This window comes from Elgaria multicarinata, chromosome 16 (genome assembly GCF_023053635.1).
Source record: "Elgaria multicarinata webbii isolate HBS135686 ecotype San Diego chromosome 16, rElgMul1.1.pri, whole genome shotgun sequence".
Lineage (NCBI taxonomy): Eukaryota > Metazoa > Chordata > Lepidosauria > Squamata > Anguidae > Elgaria > Elgaria multicarinata.
This window is the reverse complement of record NC_086186.1, coordinates 5,323,277-5,341,035: the sequence shown is the minus strand read 5'-3', so window position 1 is coordinate 5,341,035 and position 17,759 is coordinate 5,323,277. Positions and strand designations below refer to the sequence as shown.

At 45.5% G+C, this 17,759-nt stretch overlaps 1 protein-coding gene across 2 annotated transcripts in view; it reads left to right on the top strand.

Annotated features, from left to right (window-relative positions):
- The window catches only part of APBA2 (amyloid beta precursor protein binding family A member 2), a 49,929-nt gene extending 34,312 nt beyond the window's left edge, over positions 1-15,617 (top strand). For both annotated transcript variants that reach the window (XM_063142342.1, XM_063142343.1), the window contains 5 exons: positions 502-681; positions 4,348-4,560; positions 5,428-5,547; positions 12,681-12,821; positions 14,781-15,617. In XM_063142342.1, coding sequence (XP_062998412.1) covers positions 502-681; positions 4,348-4,560; positions 5,428-5,547; positions 12,681-12,821; positions 14,781-14,852 — 726 coding nt within the window. In that variant the 3' untranslated portion in view covers positions 14,853-15,617. The remainder of the gene's footprint in view (positions 1-501; positions 682-4,347; positions 4,561-5,427; positions 5,548-12,680; positions 12,822-14,780) is intronic.
- The last annotated feature ends 2,142 nt before the right edge of the window (positions 15,618-17,759 follow it).

Sequence of the window (17,759 nt, the reverse complement as noted above, 5' to 3'; positions counted from 1 at the left end):
ATGTATAAATATTAAAAATCACATTTGAATACATGATTGAAAACAGTTTCAACTGCATAACAGTACAAATCACGTTTAATTGCATAGCTGGCTCAGGAATGCTGGGAGTTGTAGGTTTTTTTAGGGTGACCCTATGAAAAGGAGGACAGGGCTCCTGTATGTTTAACAGTTGTATTGAAAAGGGAATTTCTGCAGGTGTCATTTGTATATATGGAGAACCTGGTGAATTTCCCTCTTCATCACAACAGTTAAAGCTGCAGGAGCCCTGCCCTCTTTTAAATCTGGTCACTCTAGTATAGCTCCTGCGCTTTAACTGTTGTGATGAAGAGGGGATTTCACCAGGTTCTCCATATATACAGATAACACCTGCTGAAATTCCCTTTTCATATGGTCACCCTAGTTTTTTTTTTAATGCCAACGCGTGCGTATGGCCGTGCCCTTCAGACTGCCAAGTGGCCCCGAGGGGTGCTCATCTCTTTCCTGCTGCTTCTTCTTCCGCAGGCTCAGCTGATAGCCCAGTCCATCGGCCAAGCCTTCAGCGTAGCCTACCAAGAGTTCCTCCGAGCGAATGGCATCAACCCGGAGGACCTTAGCCAGAAGGAATATAGCGACATCATCAACACCCAGGAAATGTATAACGATGACCTTATCCATTTCTCCAACTCTGAGAATTGCAAAGAGGTGATTCCCCACCCATACCCATTTTGGTTTTAACCCCCCAAATATCTGTATGCTTTGAAGCTCCCTTTTGCCTGTTTATTAACCATGCGCGTCCTGAGAACTCATATGGAGTTTTAAGTGTTTATTTGCAAACATCTTCTTAAGCATGCACAACAGCAGAGTAAAATTAAATTTGCTGAGCTGTTTGGGCAGGGCGTTCTTGTTGTATGCAGTACATTAAGTTTGGCTTTTTCTCAAGCAGCCCTGCATCTCCAGCACTCTCACACCTCTACTTAAACCTTCTGAAGCTTAGTTACTGGCAGTAAGTGTTTTAAGCTAAAATGAGCTGGAGTTTTTGTATGTGTGTATTTTTGGCTCCACCTTTGGCTCCACGCCGTTGGCCACACCCCTTAGTGCAACGCAGCCCCATGGCAGCTTCTCTGCGACAGAATTTCAGCACTTGGGCTGAAAGAGCTTCACTGCCCGGGGGGAAGGGGGCTTTCCCAACCTGCTGCCCTCCAGGTGTGTTGGACTACAACTCCCATGTCTCCCAGCTAGCATCCTGTGCCACTCATGGCTCACCGTATGGGCCAGCTTTCCCACAGACTCACGGGTTCTCAATTCTAGCAGCTCCCAATGGTGTATGATGAAAATCTTTGATGTTTGACGTCACAGCAACCTCTTGGGACTCCTTGGCTTGGTCTTCCATACAGGTAGGAGGTGTTTGTTTTGACACACAAGCCTCCATCCCTCTAGCTCATGATTCTTTTAAATATTAGTAAACTATTGACACCTCTCCCTTCTTCCTCCGCCATTCATCGTCTTCTCTCTGCGCTCAGCACGTCCCTCTCTTCATAGGTTGCAAAGCCGTTTCTGTTTTTATTGGTCTGCTTGCTTCAGGATTTTTCCCATCCCTTCTTCACAAATATGATCAATTTAAAGTGGAGATGGGACTCAAGCTGTGGGCTAATCAGCACTGAACAGACTGGGGCCTCTTGCCTGCTGTGAGTTGCACGGAAGATGCATCTCCCATGCTCCGTCTCTTGCGCTGTTTTACTTAGTGGGCTGACGATGATATGTTCCAAAAGAAAAAGAAAAAAAAGGGAGGGGGAAGCCTGGCCTTGTTGTTTGTAAAGCTGACGCCCAGCTTCGGAGATCCAACTTCTTCCAGGTTTGGGATGTTGTCTTTAACGGGGCCCTTTCTGGCATCCTTCCTATTTCTGCTCTTTCCATGCAGAGGAAAGATTTCCGTAAGGGTATTTATTGCCTTCTCCAGCAAAGGAGATCATTACCTTGGCGTGGAGCTGGAGCTTGAGCACCTCAAGGATGTCATGAGCTAAACCGTGAAGGGACACCCAAGACGGGACGGTCATGGCAGAGAGGCCAGGCTAAATACGATCCCTGGGGAAGGGAATGGCAACCCACCCCAGTACTCTTGCCGTGAAAACTAAATGGATCAGTACAACCAGAGATATGTCGGTATACCATCGGAAGACGGGACCCCCAGGTCGGAAGATGGTCAAAATGCTACTGGGGAGGAACAGAGGATAAGTTCAACTAGCCCCAGATGTGATGACGCAGCTAGCTCAAAGCCGAAAGGAAGGCTAGCGGCTGACGGTGCTGGTGGTGAATGTTCTAAAGATGATTGGGGGAGCTAGGGGTGGCAACGGCTGACAGAAAGCTCTGGCGTGGGCTGGTGCATGAAGTCACGAAGATTCGGAAGCGACTGAATGAATAAACAACAACAAATTTATTGCCTTGTATTATCCTTTTTCTCCCCTGTGGCGCACCCCTCATAATCAGAAAGCAAACCAACAGGGAGTAGATAACCACATGGACCTAGTCCCAAATTATGAATGTCTACTCAATCTTGTAGGGTATGGTTTCTCCCAGCTTTCACTTGCACGTAGGAAATACCCTTGTGAATAAAAATCAAGGGCGTTTCAGATTCCACTTTAAAAACAAAAACAAAATTACAAGGAAAGCTTCTATCCCTCATTGTTGCAAAAGAAAAGAACCCTGTTTGAGAGACAAGACGTACCAACTACTCCTTTGGAAGATTAGGCAGCTGGGAGCCCTTTCTTTGTATCTAGGGCAGAATGCAAGTATTGTGTGTCTGGAGTATCATGTGTCTTGGCCTGGTCGTACCCTTGGGATATTTATTGCCACATGTCCAGCCTGAATAGGGACTCCCATCAAGCTCAGCCAGCATGCCCAATGGTCAGGGATGCCAGACATTTTGTAGTCCTAAACATCTGGATAGCACCAGTTTGGGGGAGGCTGGTCTGTTCTGATTGGCAGTGACCGTCCAGAGTCTCAGGAAGAGAAGGGTGTTTTCCATTCCTGCTGCCTGGCCCTTCTACCTGGAGATGCCAGGAACTGAACTGGGAGCTGGTGCTCTGCTACTGAGCTGTGGCTCTTCTCCCTAAGAACTGATCTGCCCCTCTCCAGAACTTCCAGGCAAGCAGACGGGCATAGCTCAGGACAGCCGTTTGCTCTGAGTAAGAGGATGAAACCATGTTTTTGGTTCTTCTGCACTCAATTTTAGAAATGAGAAGCCCCCGTCTTCTGCAGGAGGCTGTTGGGAGCACTGGGCATTTAATAATTTGGAAAGTCGTCCTGGAGGTGAAAACTCTAATTGAGAAGTAAACGTCATAAACCTAGCCGGGAGACAGTGATTTTATCTGGCCGGCAGTTTGGGCTGAGTATAAAGCGGAGTGTTTAGAGGTGAAAAGCGGCCAAGGTGAATGGAAGGGAAGCTGAAAATCAACAAGCGAAGTGGAAATTGGATTTTAAATCAACACTGGGGAAAGTGTAAATAAATTGTAATCCGCTCAGTATCAGGGACAGGGGAAAACACACCCACCCATCAATGCATTTTCAGACGTTGGGCGACGGTTGTTTTTCTGAGTTGCTGGCGCTATTGGCAAAATTATAAAGACCTACTTTCGAATTGACGTGATGAAAATTGCAAAGCAGGACAAATCGAAGGAGGAAATCTCGGGGTGGTGGGGAGGCGGAAAAGCAAACCCAGGGCCAGCCTTCTCACGAAGCAGGGTGAGGTGCTTGTATCAGGTGGCAGAAAGGGAGGAGGATCGAATTGCTGACATCATGTCAAACATAAGAGGAAGGGGGCAGCATGTCAGGGAGGGGGAACGGGCAGGGGGTGGGGGGACCGATGTGGAGAAGCAAATGAGAGCTTCCTCCAGGGCTGGGCTACCCTTCGTTGGAGCATCTTTTTCTGTGAGAAGGCACCAGTCCCGGTGCAGGCAGAAGCATGGGTGTGCAACAGCATCTCTGAGGAGGCAGAGATCCAGCATGTTCAGCCACGATCCTCCCTCTATGGCATCTGTTTTAGGACAGGAGAGGAAATAGCTTATACCAGTCAGATTGTATGTCCACTGAAACCAGTATTGTCTACCTTGACTGGCAGCAGCTCTTCAGGAGTCTTCCCAGTCACCTGTTACCTGGTCTTTTTGACTGGTATTGACATGGACCAGGTCCTTGAACCCTCATCCTCAGAGTACCCCAACCCCTTGTCCTCAGAAGAAGAAGCCCCAAAGTCAATGGTTTAGGGTGAGGATTCGGTCAAGGAAAAGTGTTCCGAGGCTCCTAACTTCCCCAGGATCTGACTCCCCAGAAATATTCTAGGGGTCTTCTGCAATCCCCATTTGTCTTTTCTTGCAGCTGCAGATCGCCAAGCACAAGGGAGAGATTCTCGGAGTGGTGATTGTGGAGTCTGGCTGGGGGTCCATTTTACCCACGGTGATCCTGGCCAATATGATGAATGGGGGCCCTGCAGCTCGCTCGGGGAAGCTCAGCATCGGGGACCAGATTATGTCCATTAATGGAACCAGTCTGGTTGGCCTTCCTTTGGCAACATGTCAAGGGATCATCAAGGTACCATTCTTGTTCTGTTTGTGTAAGCTTGCCAATTGGGATAGTGTTAGCAGGTTTAAAAGAAAAAAAGACCCTCCCTGCTTAATCTTTCCCTTGGTTTCTGATGTTTAAGCTATGAGTATTGCTGATTATGTAGCCAAAATGGCATCACCCATGCATGAGTAGAGGTATCTGCAGATTTAGGGGCACTCCCAAGGTATGCAGAAGTACATAGAAACTTTGAGGGGGGACCCCTAAGGGGGATGGGAAAAAAACCCAAAACAGCTCAGTGAGGACTGAGTGTGCTTCGTGGCCACAGATTGCTGACTGACTATTGGGGAAAACAGGTGGAAGGGTATGGAATGGAGTGGCTGGAAACTTGAACGTACAGAACTCCGCTCTACAACATTTAGTGGCAGGTTGCATTTGTTCAATTATCCTTTGGATCGTGCTAGAGCTCTGCGTCTTACTGGCAGTGAATAAGAATGATGGAAGGATTAAACGAAGCTTCTTGCAAAGCTCTTCCTTGGGTGGTTGCTGCCATGGCCTTCTTGGGGGGTCTAGTAGAGAGTTGATTTAGGGATGGTTGTAGCTGAATGGCCGTAACATTCAGATTGATACAAGTACACTGTCAGGAGCATTAAGATGCAATGCTTTCCCTAACTGGGTGACCTCTAGTTGAGTTGGACTGCAAGTCCCATAATTCCCAGCCAGCATGGCCAACTGCAGCCCAACCCTTCTGGAGGACGCCATGATGGGGCAAAGTTGCACTAAAGCAAAACCGCCATGGGATAGAACTTAACGGAAGTCCTCGAGGCTGCTTCACGTTTGCCGTAACAAATGTCTGCTTGCAGAGAATGCGCTGCTAACATTGAGGATATTTTGCAGGGTCTTAAGAATCAGACACAAGTGAAGTTGAACATTGTCAGCTGCCCTCCAGTCACCACTGTCCTTATAAAGCGACCTGACTTGAAATACCAGTTGGGGTTCAGCGTGCAGAATGGAATCGTAAGTGCTTTCCTCTCACCCTGTCGATGCATTCCGAAGGGGGCGTGGTGTGTTCTCCTACTGGAGCAGAAACAACATAGGCCATGTTTGCACATAACGAGAAGCCAGAATTTCTGGCTTATCCTGGATTACTGTGAATGAGGAGCATGCTAATGTATGCAGACTGTCCCCTCCTCACTTCACACAATTGTGAAAAGCTAACCAGGAAGGGATAGTTTAGGATCCTGGTTTATTGCTCCCAAACAAGCCAGGATTTGTAAGCCAACATCCTGGCTTATGATTCTGTCTTGCTTGGGAGCAACAAACCAAGATCTTGGATTTGGACATCACCATAAACTATTCCTTCTGAGTTTGTTTGAGCCACTCAAGCGAAGGAGGGAACGGGCCGCGTGCACAAGCTCACTGCTCATTTGTTACTCATTTATAAATAATATAGTTTATATGACAGTATCATTTATAATAGAATGATAATAGAATTTATAAATAATTTGAGTAAGCCAAGATATGACAGCAAAACTGGCTTAGTGTTATATGCAAACACAGCCAATGAGTCTTTGGGCACCTTACAATTTGTCGATGAAGGCACATTCATGTCTTGGCAAATGTCATGTCAAGTGATGATTTGTATGTCTGAATGGACGGGCACAGGTTTAGTACTGGCTACTGGCCATGCTAACTGAGTCAGAGGCAATGTGCCACACAGACTAGTCGCAAAAGCAGGTGAGGGTGATTGCCTGCCTGCCCCGAGTATGGCTTTCTTGGAGGCACTTGGCTGGACACTATGGGATGTTGAATGAGATCAATCCGGTCCAACAGGGCTGCTCTTCTGTTCTTCAGAGGAGCTGTGGTCTCACACAGGCCATTATTTTGGGGAGTTGTCCAGCTGCTGTAACATCTGTGCTAGCTCAGAGAAAGGCCTTGGAACCTCAGAACGTGGGGTGCAGAATCCCCAAATGTTACATCCATTTAAAAACACAACAACAACTTTCCAATCCATATTGTTGTAGAATTATATTAAATAGGCGGCAACTAGAATTTCTCAAGTAGCTTTCCGTGTCCATAATGTTACATCCCCAGATTGCTTCAGAATTTAGTTTCCCAATTAAGCAGGACCAGTTTAGCTGTAGTTTACTACCATCTAGTGGTTACTAGGTATATTCACAACTGGGGAAAAATATCCACGCAGTCTTGTGTGCCTGCTGCAGGAACATCTGCTAAGCGCTATCGATGCCTTATTAAATATCACTAGATCCCCTGCCCTGAGGAACATACAGTCAACATTTTGACAGGGAGCAGAAGGAAAAGGATTACAGAAGGTTGAAGTCTGAAGAGCTAGAACAGCCTTGCCCCACCCTGGTGCCCTCCAGGTGCATTGGACTACAACTCCCATGAACCCCACCAAACATGCTGGTTGGGGTGATGGTAATCCAACATAGTTGCCTTGAGCGCCATCTTCTTGGTAAAACGGTGTGGGTGTGGGTGTGGGTGTGTACAAATCATCATCGTCATCATCATCATCATCTTTGAGTCTATCTATCCATACTCTTTCAGCCAGGACTGAAATCCTTCGCAGATACAAGAACACCCAATGCAACCTGTGTAATTTCCATGTCGACATTTGTGGCATTTCTGCATTTTGTATTGTATTCTCATTCCATACCTCCCATGCTCCAAAAGATTGAGTGAGGGTGAGAAGGCCATGAAGAGATGCGGAGCCAGCAAAGACAGAAGATTAGTCAGAGTAAGAAGTAATTAGGGTTTAATTTATTTTATTACAGGTATCTATACCCTGCCTTTGAGGAGGCAAATCCTTCCAAGGACACACACACACACACACACCTACCTTTTTTCCTTTCTTTCCTTTCCTTTCCCAGTTTTTTTAGTATACGTACATGGATTTGTTTATATCGATAGCAATGAATACATATGAAATGTGTGTGTGTGTGTGTGTGTATATATATATATATATATATATATATATATATATATATGAGAGAAAATACAATTTTCTAGCAAAAACGGGCCAGATATCCAGATAAGTATCCATTTGAAGGTGTCAGGGCATCTATGTGCCACCTGTTCAATATTGTACGGCCTTCAATCCATTGCATTATAGGAAGTGAACGTTTATCCTTCCACTGTTGTAATATTGGTCTTTTAGCTGTCAAAAGGGTGCGGAGAATCCATTGACATTGACGGTTCATTACTTTCCATGAGGCAGGTAGATAATTTTAAAGAACATAATTAAAAAGGGTCTCTGAGTCTGATTCAGAATCCACACCAGGGAGACTAGGCCTCAACCTGACCGGCTAGCTGTATTCGTTGCACTGTCCTTTGGTGCCTGGTCCTTCCTTTCAGGCTCACAGCAATTGGTATCCTTTCCTCTGCACTGTTTGATCCTTGCAGTGATGCTGTCCCCACTTTTATTGATTGCCGTAAGATGTAACTGCCCCCAAAGCAAACAAAAAGGCCCGGGGGTGGATGAGAACAAGACTTGCAGAGGTGTTTATATTTGTGGTGATTAGGAGCGACATGTGCTGAACGATGAGAAGTTGCACCATCAGGGCATTAAGGTTGTCATTCAGCAAGCCGCCTTGGAGGTACCATCGCTCCATAGAAAGGGTACTACAGGGCGATACGCGAGTTGAGGGAGAGCCTTGACATCTCGGTACAGGCCAGGATATTGGATTATGTACAGGCCACGGATGTGATGACAATAGGGATACGCATTCGTTTGTGACAGCGGCTCTCTTTTGAGACAGGCAGCAGGGAAGCTCAAGGAAGAGATTTCAGGTTGCCCACTCCATTGTGTCTTGCGAGGAATGTTTGCTTCTTTGCCATGTCCCCCTCTCTTCCCCCCTGCCACCATTGCAGAAATTTGGGGCAGCTTCTAGAATACACTTCACATCCATGTGGACCACCAGAGTGTCCCAAGAAGCTGCACACCATGCATGAACACAAAGAGAGATAGTTTTAGGATGCTGTACAGGATTCCACTGATGAAAAGTCCAACGCGTTTCGGCCACTTTCTTTATTAGGCCTTCTTCAAAGGGCTGTAACAATTTCTGCAGAGATTTTTTCTTACAGCAGTTTGTCTTGCGCTGTAAACACTGGCGTCTCAAGCACAAGACAATCTCCTCTTAAAATCAGGCCTCTTATCAACTGCATCATGCTGGCCCATTTTGTCATGTGTCTGAAAGAGTTCCGGAACCATGAGGTTGTCCCTATCTTAATTTGCAGAGTGCTGGACCTGATGGATTGCCCAGCCCTGTTAACGTGTGCGTGTCTTACTGTAAACTTTTGACCCAGAAATTGCTAGTCGTTCCTGATCTCCTTGAAGCCTGTGATGAGAATTTTAAACCTACAGCCTGGCAACAGCTGGGACAGGAAGAGAAAAGGTTTGGGGGCATTTCCTGTTAAGACAGCCAGCTGTGCTCGTCTTGCATTTGTGGGCTGCAGTTGGATCCCACTTCCTCGGGCTTGAATTGACGAGTTGGGTCTTGGCGTCTGCAGCTGCTGCTTTTGCGTTGCTGCCTCGAACTGACCTGGAAATAACTCGGGAGTGCTGATGCCCGTTCTACAGAACAAGGGCCTGTGTTGTGCAGACATTTCATGCATGTTCTTCCCACCCGGGACCTGTGTTGTGCAGATGAAAACATGTCTTGCTAAACCTCAAAACCCAGAAGACAGATATAATCTAGACCACCAGACTGCAGGGTTGGAGAGAGGGAGGCTGCATTCAGGCCTGATCCTAAACCATAGCAGCGTAGAGCTTCTACACGAATTCCTGCCCTTCCTCCGTGCAAGAGGGGAGGGAGCTGAGATGCTTCCATTCTTTTGTTGCAGCAGAAACGCAGTTTGCTCTTTCAGCTGAACCTGGCAAACGCTGGTTTGAGCAAACCACAGTTTGCTTGCAAACCTGGATCCCAAAGCATGGCTTTGAGCGATGGTTCACACAAACCATAGTTCACTGGCTTTAGGTTCCCCCCCCCCCCCCGGTGAAAGTCTCCATGTTAACATTGGAGAAAGGCAGCAGTGCCTGGGCATGTATATTAGAAAATGTTGAACACTTTAAACGTGTCACTTAACATGTATCAAGTGCCGGTCATTTGGCATTTCCCCAGTTTCCCATTCCCTTCCCCCTCCCATTGCAATAGGTGGAAATGCCTCTCCTGGCACCAAGAGCTTTAAGGTAAAATTTGCTAGGATTTTAGCCCCGCCTCCTTTGACTTCAGCCCCGCCCACCACTCAAATGCAGCCCCGTAGGGGGTTTCTGAAATGGAACTCAGCCCTTGAGCTAAAAGAGGTTCGACGCCCCCTGAGTTTAGATGGAGAAAGAGTTTGAGCTGGTGCGAGGTGCTTCTTCTCCTCACAGTGGTTTGTCTCTTCTGCTTCCTGTTCTCTTTGGCAACCTGGTGGATGGGCTCCATGTGTGAGGCATTGCCCAGTGGCTCCTTCGCACATTGCGTCGTTGCTATGCCGGCTTGATGAAAGCACACCGCTTGGCAGTGCGCCCATACCGTGGGGTGGAATTAATAGAGCCGGAGTTGAGGGACGCTGAGCTGTATGAGGTGCAGGTTTGCCTGGGGTCATCATTCACAGCAGGGCATCCCGCTTCAAACCCAGTGCTGTATTTGCTGCATTGCCTTGTCCTCCCAGAAGCCACTTTCAGCTCCACAGGTTCTGTGGATCAATTCCAGGGCCGTGGCGTGATAACTTTTGTCCTTCCGCAAAGCTGATGTTCACCTCCTAAAGAACATCTCTTGGCGAAATGGGGGTGGTCTCGTCCGTCACGTACACGTTGTTTTTAAGAATGGACTTGCGAGAGCCAGGAGTACTTTTGCCTTTTTCGTTTTGAAATAGAGAACTGTTAGAACACGTGTGTGTGTGTGTGTGTGTGTGTGTAGGGAGCTATTCCCATAGCAACCATTTCTGTTCTGCTCTACCACTGGTGCTCTGAGGTAGCAAAGTCACACCGTGAATTGTCACTGTTGCATGAAGTCAGGCGCCATATTTTTACAGCCATGGGGGGTTGTTTGGGAGCACACTTGCTACGTGTCGTCCAAACTGGGGATGGACGGTCCAGTCTAATCCCATGTTGATTTTGCATGTATTCTATTAGACGCCTGTTCCATCCAATTTCTATATCTGTCACTGATTTTTCTTTTTTAAGTCCACACAAAAATGTGCATTTTATGCTGTTTTCCTTAACATACACATTTTGTATACAATCTCCCCTAAGATATGCATTTTTGTACGCAGAGTCTCCCGATATACACCGTGAGCCAGCTGTGGTGCGGTGGTTCAGAGTGTCAGACTGGGTCTTGTGAGATCCGGGTTCTAGTCCCCATTCAGCCATGGAGCTGAGCGGGTGACTTAGTCACTGACTCTCAGCCTAACTTACCTCACAGGGCTGTTGTGGGGTCACTGCAAGAGGAAAAATGGTGGCATGTAAATGTAATAAATAAATAAATAAATGTTTGTATGCAGCTTTCCCGATTATGTGCTTTTTTGTACGCACTTTTTGAACTGAGAGCTGCATCCCAAATTCCGGAGAAGTGTGCTGTCCAAAGGAGAGTCTTCCAAATTCGATATTACTGTGGGAAGTACAAATTAGGTTGGTTCACTTTAGAAAGCGGACCAAATGAAATTCGCCCCCCCCATCCATAGGATGCAGGTTACCCCCCCTTTTGTTTTTCTGTCTGGAATAAGCTCTTGAGAAACTCATACGCCTTTTTGGATTAATTTAAATGGGCCAGAGCCACTGATTGGCTAGTGCTCAGGACATCAACAGGACATGCTTCTTCTTGCTTCAGCTGTTGTTGAAGTTGCAAGAACCTAGGGGTTAGGCTATTGTAGTCCTGGGGCCAGCCCAATAAAGAAAAATTGGGGAGTTTTTGGAGATGCTTTAGGTATATTGTAGGGTAGGAATAGCCAGTAGGTCGATTGTGAACTCCCGGCAGATCTCTGGAGGAGTTAGAATAGAGATTTGTGGATCAGCAAACTTGAGATGGTCAAGGTTTATGGAGAGGCCATAGCTCTATGTAAGAGCCCGTCTTTGCAGGCAGAAGGTCCCAGGTTCAATCCCCGGCTTTTCCAGGTAAGGCTAGGAAAAAATCCTGCCAGAAACCCTGGAGAGCTGCTGCCAGTCATTGTCATCAATACTGGGTTAGATGGATTGAGGTATAAAGCACCTTCCCATGTTTCTATGAGGTTCTTCAGTCTTGTTCCGACTTGTGTCGATATTAGATTGTGAGCTTTGTTTTCCTTTTCCTTTTAAACATGAAAATGTGAGCATATTTTCATGTACATTTTCCTAACTATACGGAACAATTGCGCTCATTTTTAAAATGTGCACATTTCCCGATTGATTAAAACATGTTTGCGCACATTTTTCAAATGCTTGCGTTTTTCACGTGCACATTTTCTGAACGTATCTCTGGGGGGTCTGTTCTGTGAACCGCATTGCAAGCTTGGGGCTGTGCAGACTTGGACTGCAGACTACATTCAGGTCTGCTTTTGGTCCTGGGAGGTGTGAACTTGGCAAATTCTGGTCAGAAGCATTTCTCACGCATCCTTAATTTGGAATAGATCCGCAAAAGTTTCAGACTTCCAATTCTCTGACAATACAAACAACCAGAAAGACTTTGTCCCGTTGCTTAAAAATCAGGAATGGTGTGTGTGTGTGTGTGTGTGTGTGTGTGTGTGTGTGTGTGAAAATACTTGTGAGTTGGGTTCTGGTACTGATCACCAATTCCTGGGTGGAGCATATGCTCAGAAGCACTGTTTTCCTTAATTTTTAGTGTATATCTACTCACCTGTGGCACTGTTTTGGCTTTGACCAATGGCTTTCAGGATCCTAATAAACAGCAACATATATCTTTCAAAGCAAAAGTCCACCTTCCCACCCTGAAATATGCTACTTGGAGATAAAGGGTGGAATCTAGCCTTCTATTATCTAAATTAGTGACTGATTTGTTTAGCTTTTTGTATAGTGATATCAAATCATCTCTAGGTAAGCAGACCAAGATTAAAAGCTTGTGACCTTCCTGTTCCTTCTGCACTCAGCAGTCACATAATCTTCTCTCTCTCACCCCCCCCCCATTTAATTGAACATGAATATCTCTTGGCAGATCTGCAGCCTGATGAGAGGTGGGATAGCAGAGAGAGGTGGGGTCCGGGTTGGCCATCGCATAATTGAGATCAATGGTCAAAGTGTCGTCGCCACGGCCCACGAGAAGATCGTACAAGCTTTGTCGAACTCTGTGGGAGAGGTGAGTCTTCCTGAGTGGAATATTTTATCCATTATATAAAGAATCTTTAATAGATTTTAATTACTTTTGTTGGAGGAAGAAAAAAATAATCCATGGCCAGTAGCTAAATCCAAGATGGTGGCCTTGCCTGCATTTTACTTGGAGCTCCTCAAAAACATTGTAAAGTGTTAAAGGAGTAAAATTCATCAAGAACTGGAAATCAGTGGATTCAAACATGAAGCGTCAGCCTATCTTGTTCTCTGTATGTTCTACTGATTTGATAAATTGTCATTCATATAGTTGACTGAGGACAGCAAGCTTGTAAGACAGGTGTGAAACATGTAAAGTCCATATGTCAACACCTAGGCAGCAATAAGTAAATGAGAATCACAAGATAAGAACAGAAGAAGAGTTATTCTGGATCAGACCAAAGGCCTATTTAGTTCAGCATTCTGTTCACACATTGGTTAACCAGATGCCCCAATGAGAAGCCTGCAAGTAGGACATGAGTGCATCAGCACCCTCCCGGTCATGTTCCCAGCAAGTGGCAAACAGAGCCATACTGCCTTCAATCATGGAGGCACTAAATACTCATCATGACTATTATTTATTTATTTATTTATTTAGCACCAACAATGTACTTGGTGCTGTACAAAATATACAAATAATGGATACTCCATGAAAGGTAGAATGCAGGAGATGAGGAATGTATATATTCCTTTTTTAATCTTGGGTCCACCTCCAAATTGATAGTTTGAGAACAGAAACCCCCAAGAGCTTGGATCATAGAAACGTTAGGGCAAGGATGGCCAACTTGTGGTCCTCCAGATGTTTTGGCCTACAGCTCCCATGACCATTCGCCATGCTGGCTAGGGCCCCATAATTTTGGCAGTTGTATTCTGTGCGCCACTTTCAATCTGAATATTGAAGTGACCAACTATTAGTTGGAGTTGCTCTTTTCTGCATTTTAGTTGCAGACGAGGGCAATTAAAATGATCGAGGGGCTGGAGCATCTGCCCTATGAGGGAAGGTTACAACAGCTGGGATTGTTTAGCTTGGAAAAAAGGAGGCTGAGGGGAGACAGGATGGAGGTGGACAAAATTATTCATGGTGTGGAGAGTGTGGATAGGGGGACATTTTTCTCCCCCTCTCGAAATACCTGAACTCGAGTTCATCCCATGAAGCTGATTGGTGGGAGATTCAGGGCAGATAAAAGGAAGGACTTCTTCATACGGTGCAGTGTTAAACTACGGAATTTGCTACCACAAAATGTAGTAATGGCCACCAATTTAGATGGCTTTAAAAGAGGTTTGGATAAATTCTTGGAGAAGAAGGCTATCAAAGGCTATTAGTCCTGATAACAATGTGCTATCTCCAGGAGCAAAGGCAAGAAGCCTATGCTCCACTGTGACACCCCGGCTGTGGAATGAGCTCCCCAGAGAGGTCCGCCTGGCGCCTACACTGTACTCCTTTCGTCACCAGCTGAAGAGCTTTTTATTCTCAGTATTTTAACACTTGATTTTAACTTAAATTTAAATTTTACTGTTCCAACTCTGTATTTTAATCTTATATCCATTTTTGCTGCGTGGTTTTATCCTGGTTGTGCTTTTGATACTGTATTTTGTATTTGTGTTTTTAAACTGTTGGTTGTTTTATTAAGGTTTTAATTTTTGTGAACCACCCAGAGCGCTTCGGCTATTGGGCAGTATAAACATGTAATATAAATAAATAAATAAATAAATAAATAAATAAATGTACGCCAGTTGCTGGGGAACATAGACCGGAGGGTGCTGTTTCACTTGATTCTTGCTTGTGGGTCCCTGGTCGACAGCTGGTGGGCCACTGTGTGAACAGAATGCTGGATTAGATGGACCCTTGGTTTGATCCAGCCTCAGGGCTCCTCTTCTGTTCTTAAGTCCCTGTCTGTGATTTTTCTCCTGCTCTCAATCGTCCTTCATTCTCTTGTAACCCATTTGACAGATCCATATGAAGACCATGCCTGCAGCAATGTTCAGGCTCCTAACCGGACAAGAGACGCCACTGTACATCTAACACGAGGCGGCATCACTCCTCAAAAGGACTGTACGGTCCCAGCCATGTGAGAAACCTTCAAGAGGAATTTTGTATATTGTAGAAAGGGAAAGGGTTTAAACCGAGTCCTGGATATTCCGGAAACTCAACGGATTCAGCTTCTTTGCCTTTTTTTTCTTAGGTTCTCTCTTTTTTAAAGGAATTTGTTGCCAAAAGATGAAGCTGTTACTATGGACAATAACCACTGACACCATCTTTTTAATACATAGAAGTATTTTGCAACGTCATCTCCAAAACCCCTTTTCTCGTGCGGGCTCTACAAGCATAGGGTGCAAATCCACCACTAATGTCCCCTGTGCAAACTCCACTGCCGTGCTGCTCGCGTCCCGTTTGCAGCAGTGGGGGCCCTGCGTAATCTTCATTCCTGGTGGGTCATGCTTGTAATACGTATTTAAACATGATCGTGGCATGTCCATCCCGTGTCTACTACATCTGCCACTCTTAAGCCAGAACGGCAAACGCAAATGTGTGAACGCGTCTGGGGAAACAGGCCCCTTGAAATCACGGATGCCTGAAACCCACACGTTTGATTTGCAAAAATGTAAAAAGTTGAACAAGGGCAGATCATTGAAATGACTAAGAATGTATGCAATTTTAAGATGGGGGAGGAGGATGTTAATCAAAAGATAAACTCCTGTCGTTATTGGTATTATTGACAAGTGTAATTAACGTGAGTTTTGATGAGATGTGACTTATGTGTGAAACAGGAACAAGGGGATTTGATGGGGTGGATCTGATGGGGAGGGGGAGGTGAAAGCTTTTTTTTAAAAAATGCAAAATAAAAGAATTGCCATAACATGGAACACTGAATATTTATTTAGATGAAGTCAGTTGATGTTTTAGAGCTTGGTGGTTTTTAATGACAAAAATGGTTCCTACAGATTTGCACTGGGGAGACCGGCCTCAGTTTTAATATGCCACAACCTTCCATATCACCCTTTGGTTGGACACGAGTTCACTATGGGAAAGCCATGCTTAAATAGTAATTTTTTTATATACAAAATGTTTAATCTTGAGTTTTTGTTTCCCTCCCCCTCCCTCCGTTTTGTTTCTGAGCCAACCTGTGGTCTGAATGTAACCAGTGGCTACGAATGAGAAGCCATTGGCCACCAACAGTATTAGAAATTGTGGAGACGATAAACTAAGTAATGGTAATGTTGTGTTCATTATGAGATAAATGTCAACTGATGTAACCTTTTTGTCTTGATTTCCCCCCCCCTCCTTTCTCTTCCCCCACCTCTTCTACGTTTGGCCAAGGCCTTGAAGAAAAATACACTGTGACTAAAGACGCCTTACCATGCAGTGACAAAAAGCTTTAGGACTACTGTACTTCAAGGAGTAACACCGTAGATCTCTGTTGCATGCAGGTGACCCTAGGAGAGAATTAATCTGGACTCACAAATAAATTTGGAGTAATAAAGCACCGTGACTTCTCTGGTTTGTTCTGCAGACCGCTCAGCAACGGTGGTGGGAACCAGTACCGCCAAGTGCTGCTGCCATTTGCAATGGGAATCTTGTAAGAACCTCTTTGAAACAGAGCCTGTACAGTAGCAGCACTAAGTAGCCTGCAACCGCCCTTGCTTAGTCTCAAAGTGCATTGCGGAGAACTTTACCCCTCGCTTATTTATCCTACCAGCCAGGAATTGATATTGCAGACTTATAAGGAGTGCACATTTTTGTAGTCTAAACTCTTTGGCTTCCACTGGAGGTCACTGTAGCTTCACACTAACAGAGCCGAAACACATTTTGTTCCCAGAAGATGGAAGCCTTTGATGTGTTTCTGAAATGCAGTCCCTTCCTACAAATCCTTGGGCCCGTTGTAGACAAAAGAGCCAAAGAATGAAAGATATCAACTAAGGCGCATCAGCTATTGACTGAGTAAGGCGCTATGTTCTATTATTGCAACACAGCGTATACAAGAATTTGTTATATAGGTCTGGTCCCGTCCCGTCGGCTAGCATGAAAAAGAACCTAAGACCTCACACAAACACATCTCTTTTTTCTGACACATTTCCTCAAGGAAGGGACACATCAAAATGGTGGTGGAAAGAAAATAACTGTAAGTTGTTGCTGCTGTTGTTTCAGGAAGCCACGATCCACTGCAGAGATTGAAGCACACAGAGGCCTCTTGGTTTGAGCATTCTTGATAATTCCCAAACTGGGGGCCATTCACTTTAACCTGCCACAAGAGATGGCTATTTAAAAAGGATCAAAGGACACACCTGGTGGATAAAACTAAGGTGTGTCTGATGAGTCACCATCCTATTCCAACAATTGATAAACAGATGGTTCTAGGAAGTCCACAAGCCCGTGGTTTGCCCCCTCCCTACAAGTGCACACGCAGGGCTGAAGTTAATAGCCCCACCCTGACTAGCAACTGATATTCAGAGGTAAACTGCTCCTGAACACAGAGGTTCTATCTAGCCATTATGGCTCAAAGCCATTGATAAGAGTTCTCCTCCTCCAAGAATTTCTGTAATCCCCCTGTAATGCCATCCCAGCCAGTGGCCATCACATTATCTGGTGGAGCTTGAAGATGGGTAGAGTTGCATGGCCATACAGTTAGCTCAGTGGTGAGCTCAGCACCTGTATGACCGGCAGAAAATCCCAGATGTGGTCCTTGGTATCTTTGGCCAAAATTTATTTATTTATTTATTACATTTCTATATCGCCCAATAGCCAGAGCTCTCTGGGTGGTTCACAAAAGAAGCCAATAGCAGGATGACCAACTGGGAGGAACTTATTTTGGAGCTCCTCCCACAGGCCGATGTCACTCTGCCAGGAACCTGGAACAACGGTGGGCCGGGAAGAGGCACCACTGTGAATTTCTAACCTACCTTTGCATTTGAAAAGCTTCAAGGCAACTTA